Source organism: Chaetura pelagica, unplaced genomic scaffold (assembly GCF_000747805.2).
Source record: "Chaetura pelagica isolate M959 unplaced genomic scaffold, ChaPel_1.0 scaffold141, whole genome shotgun sequence".
Taxonomy (NCBI): Eukaryota; Metazoa; Chordata; class Aves; order Apodiformes; family Apodidae; genus Chaetura; species Chaetura pelagica.
Window position 1 is genome coordinate 246,381 of NW_009952059.1, and position 4,381 is coordinate 250,761.

General features: G+C 33.7%; 1 protein-coding gene across 1 annotated transcript in view; it reads left to right on the forward strand.

Moving 5' to 3' along the window:
• Window positions 1–1,830: 1,830 nt before the first annotated feature.
• Window positions 1,831–4,381, forward strand: part of ORC5 (origin recognition complex, subunit 5) — a 69,548-nt gene continuing 66,997 nt past the window's right edge. The window contains exons 1-2 of the mRNA XM_010003990.1: window positions 1,831–2,002; window positions 3,565–3,657. Coding sequence (XP_010002292.1) covers window positions 1,892–2,002; window positions 3,565–3,657 — 204 coding nt within the window. The 5' untranslated portion in view covers window positions 1,831–1,891. The remainder of the gene's footprint in view (window positions 2,003–3,564; window positions 3,658–4,381) is intronic.

Here is a 4,381-nt window from a genome sequence, read left to right on the forward strand (position 1 = left end):
GCGGGCAATTCATGCTTCTCTGGAGTGCAGTTGGGCAGCAGGTGAAGAAGCTGGAGTATCTTTATGGTCTCAGATATGTTTAGATCACTTAGTGAAGCCTTGGTCTCATGTAGTCAGTGGAACAAAATCAGTTACTCATCTGAAGTCTATGTGAACTTTTTCAGCCCTGTCTAAAACTCTTCTGTCCTCTGTTTTGGAGGCTATTGTCTAAATTTTTTTTCTTTTTGTCCTTGTTATTTATTCCTAGCTCATTTTTAGGGAGCAACCTTAATCAAGCTATTCAAGTTTTTGGATCTTCATTCCATTTTTAATAGATATCTGAATAGATATACAGTGGGCAGGTGGGCAAACCTGTTCAAAACTGGTCTTGCTGATCTGATCAAATGGTCAAAAGCTATTTGTATGCTTGTCTGTCTGGGAGATAATTTGCCTGATAGAATTATGCATTTGCTTTTTCAGTAGCTGCATTACTTACATTTTTCTTACTTACTATGTGATTTACTTGATTCTTTTTCAAACTTCTTCAAACATACAGTTGAAATCTGTCATATGGTTACTTAAAAATACACGTAATTTGAAGTGCTGAACTTCAATATAGTAGCCTTACTTCTGTTATTGGTGTTATCCTTTTCCCCCCTCTTTTCTACTTATGATTCTACAATCCCAATTTCTACTTCAGAAAACACTGAAGACAAAGTGTAAAAATAAAATTAAAATCTTCCTTAAATGTATTTATGGAAATACTTAACAGAGTTTGGTCCCAAATCAAACTCTGTTAAGTATTTCCATAAATACATTTTTAGTTAAGAACTTCCTTGTAGCCCAATAGCCCCCCTGCCAGTGCAACCTAATCTTGCTTTTCTTTCTTTAGAACAGTTTGTTTTCTATTTCCTATACTATTTTTAAAATCCTTCTGCTAACCTTATATTTTCTCATGTGGCATTGTACTTACACCCACCATAACGAATTTGGCTGTAAATTGTGCTACTTAAATTTCCAAACTTCATATTTGGGTGTCAAGGTGTGTTACGATGACAAAGTCAGAATCCGGCTCTTGAGTTTGCTTCAGTTCTCTCTCTGTTGTCCTTATAATTCCAGACAAATATACCGTCTTTTCAGTAGTTACAGAAGCTGCAGACAAAGTAGTATCTTTGAGGTGTTCTATCACTAAAATCCATCTTTCCCAATGTTTGGAAAATCAGGATCCTCACTCTTCCTTGGCTAGCCCTTGTCTAAGACTGTAATTCATCTTGCATTTTTATATAAATGGTTTGGGCTTCTGCTATTTTTAGGGAGTATTTCCAGTCTTTACCATCAGCTGAATTTTCTTCATATACTTCTACTTTTAAGCTGGAGTAAAGTGTTCCTGTTAACATGTGAAGAGCTATTCTTTTGTCACCCTCTTTTTTCTCTATGCCCTGTATCTTCTGTGTTGGTTTTAAATCCTAGTTTTTGGCTGCCCAGGGAGGTGATGAGCTGTGACTAATCTACTTTTCTCTTTTTATTTCCTTGCTACGTTTAAATGTATATAAAACCAGAACTGAATAGGTATTTCTCCAGTTAACTAAGCTATGCCAGTTCTTTGTTTTATTGATTTGCTTATACTCTGTATGCCTTTTTCTGTGTTTTTTTTTTTAATTCTGTCTTGTGTGAAAATATCTGTATAATGCTTTATATAGTAAATTGTGATTTCCATGAAGTTTCAAGTTGATCACATTTAAACCATTATCCTGAGCTACAATGTCTGTTTAGATTTTATGTCACTTCTTGTTAATTTTTCTCCGTTACGTGTATGATGCTGATAATGAAAACATTTTATTTTCCAGATCACTTTCTTGCCTGTTCACCTCAAACGGGATATGCATGTTTAGGTGACTACAGGAGCATCAAAATGCCTAATCTTGAGCATCCAGCATACCCTGCAGCTACACTGCTTCAATTGGAAAGTTTGGTGCCTTGTCGAGAATCCCAAGTGTCCCTATTGCTGTCAATATTTGGAGAGGTAGTTCTTTTTGTATTGGATGCTTGAATAGAATGCAGACATTCTGCTGTCCCAGAGGGCAGAGGAGTCATTTAATTGTAGAATCATAGAATGGTTAGGGTTGGAAGTGACCTTAAAGATCATCTTGTTCCAACCCCCCTGCTTGGTCATTTTTATGATGTCATTATGAACATACTTTGGTTGCATCTCTGTTGGTTTTTGTTTGGTTTTGAGATGTGTCTTTATCATTAGGTTAGGCAGATAGATCCCAGTAAGTTTGAAGGTTGACAGCTGTTTTGCATCTGGAAAGACCCAAACAAACTTACAACTATTTATTGTGCCTTGCTGTCTCTGAAGCCTGATTTCTCCATGACTGTTCCTATCATTACTAGTTAGTAGCAGGATATAATTCTGTCATATTCCCTGGTCTAAAGTTCTGGGATATCTTTTTTTTTCAGTGGCAGTGTAGGAAATTAGTTTCATTTTGAGCTGTTAATGTAGTATTTGCATGCCTGAATTCCAAGTACATGAAGTTGGTAGTTTTATTGCTGACCATAAGATTTGGAAATCACTGGCTTGTTAAATGATTCTATTACTGCTTGGCAAAGGTAATGGAGAGTTTCATCTGCAAACTTAAAAGCAGTTGATATATCCATTTACATTCAGCTAAGAAAATGCAAATTCATATCTGTTTCAGGTTGTACCTTTAATTATAGATGATAATAATAATAATTACATTGAATTATAGTATTTAAGTATTTTTTACAAGCATGGTGGCAGCAAGTCTTAAAAAAATAAGATACTTAAATTCTGCTTAAATATGCAGGTTAGAGTATCCAAGTCTTGCACAAGAGTGCCTCTGTTTTGGATTAAATGAATATCACAGTTTTCATAAAGAGTGTTTGTCAAATTTATCTTTGTATTCATTGTTTAAGTCACTGTACATGATTCTTAGAAATGAGAAAACCAAAAATATATATTCAGAATGAATTAACTTGTTTTTATTTATTTTCCTTGCATTTAAAAAATTCACAAAACATACAGCATCCATTAACATCAAATAAAGAGAGGTATTCTATCAAATATTGCCATGTGAGAGAAAAGCAACCTCCTTTACCACCTCTTCCACCAACCAATTTCTTTTCTGTTTCTCTTTTTACTAGTCGAAAGAAAAGTAGTTTGTAATGTTTGCAGAAGTGGACGATGTAAAGCTTGCAATTTGTGCTTGCCAAGATTTTGTTTAAATTAATTAATTTGAATTAAGAGTTCACTGCTTTTCTTTCTTCTGGTGTGTTAGGTTTTTTTGCATTCATTCTGTTTTCCCCATGAAGGATGTATCTTAATGTTGTAGAGGTTTCACTGCTAGCTTTATGTGATACTTGGGGTTTATCCTCCCAGCTTTTCAGTGAGGATGAAACATACATCTTGATCACATTGATTCTGTAAGAATTGGCATATTTTATATTTAATGCTTCAATTAAAAGTATAACTTTTATTTTTGGAGGGAAACTTTGTTAATACATTTTTTATCTGTTGAATGAAAAAGAAGAATTGAAACAGCAACATCTTTTTTCTTTCCATAGCGCCACCAGTTTAGTTTTCCATCCATCTTTATCTATGGTCATACATCTAGTGGGAAGACATATGTGATGCAAACTCTTCTAAAGACTTTACAGGTAAGAGTATTTAGAATGGATATTGAATTGAGAATTGATTTGTAACAGATGGTCCCTCAAACTAGCTTTGACAAAATGGTTTATTTCCTCAAGCGAGTTTTGCCTTCTTGATTCTTTTCCACTTAGTGTGTGATGAATGCATTACTCTTCTCACTAGTGCACTTAGAATAAAATAAAGTTGTTCATAGTGAGATACAGTATAAGTCATAATCACTTTCCTAAGAAAGTTAAAAAAGAAAATAAGCCAAATTTTGTTTAGCTCTCGAAAAGAGACTTAATCTGAAGTAGCTCCATTGATGAGTAAATACTCTTATGGTGATGATTCCATTTTAGTCTGTCACTTACAGTATAATTTTTTAAAATCTTTTTGTAATTCTTCTTTAATTTCACTTGTATATGACGAGAGTGAGAGGGTATATGAAAAACAAGAAGAGTTTGCAGTAGTGAAATTTTATTTGTTTTGTGTTAACAAACTAATTTTAATTATATTCAGTTGGATGTATTAGGATCTATTTAAATGCCAGCCTAAGAGCTTAAACTTTGTAAAGTTGTTAAAAGTGTTCAAAGCAAACATACAAGCTATATACATGTTTGCTGAAAAAAAAGAAATGAGTCTAAAATGGCCAAATACAAGACAACTGCCTTTTTTTTTTTTTTTTCCAGTAGTTGTTTCTGCAGACTTGGAGTGAATTAATTGCAGCAAATTCAGTTAGTTTCAATCAGC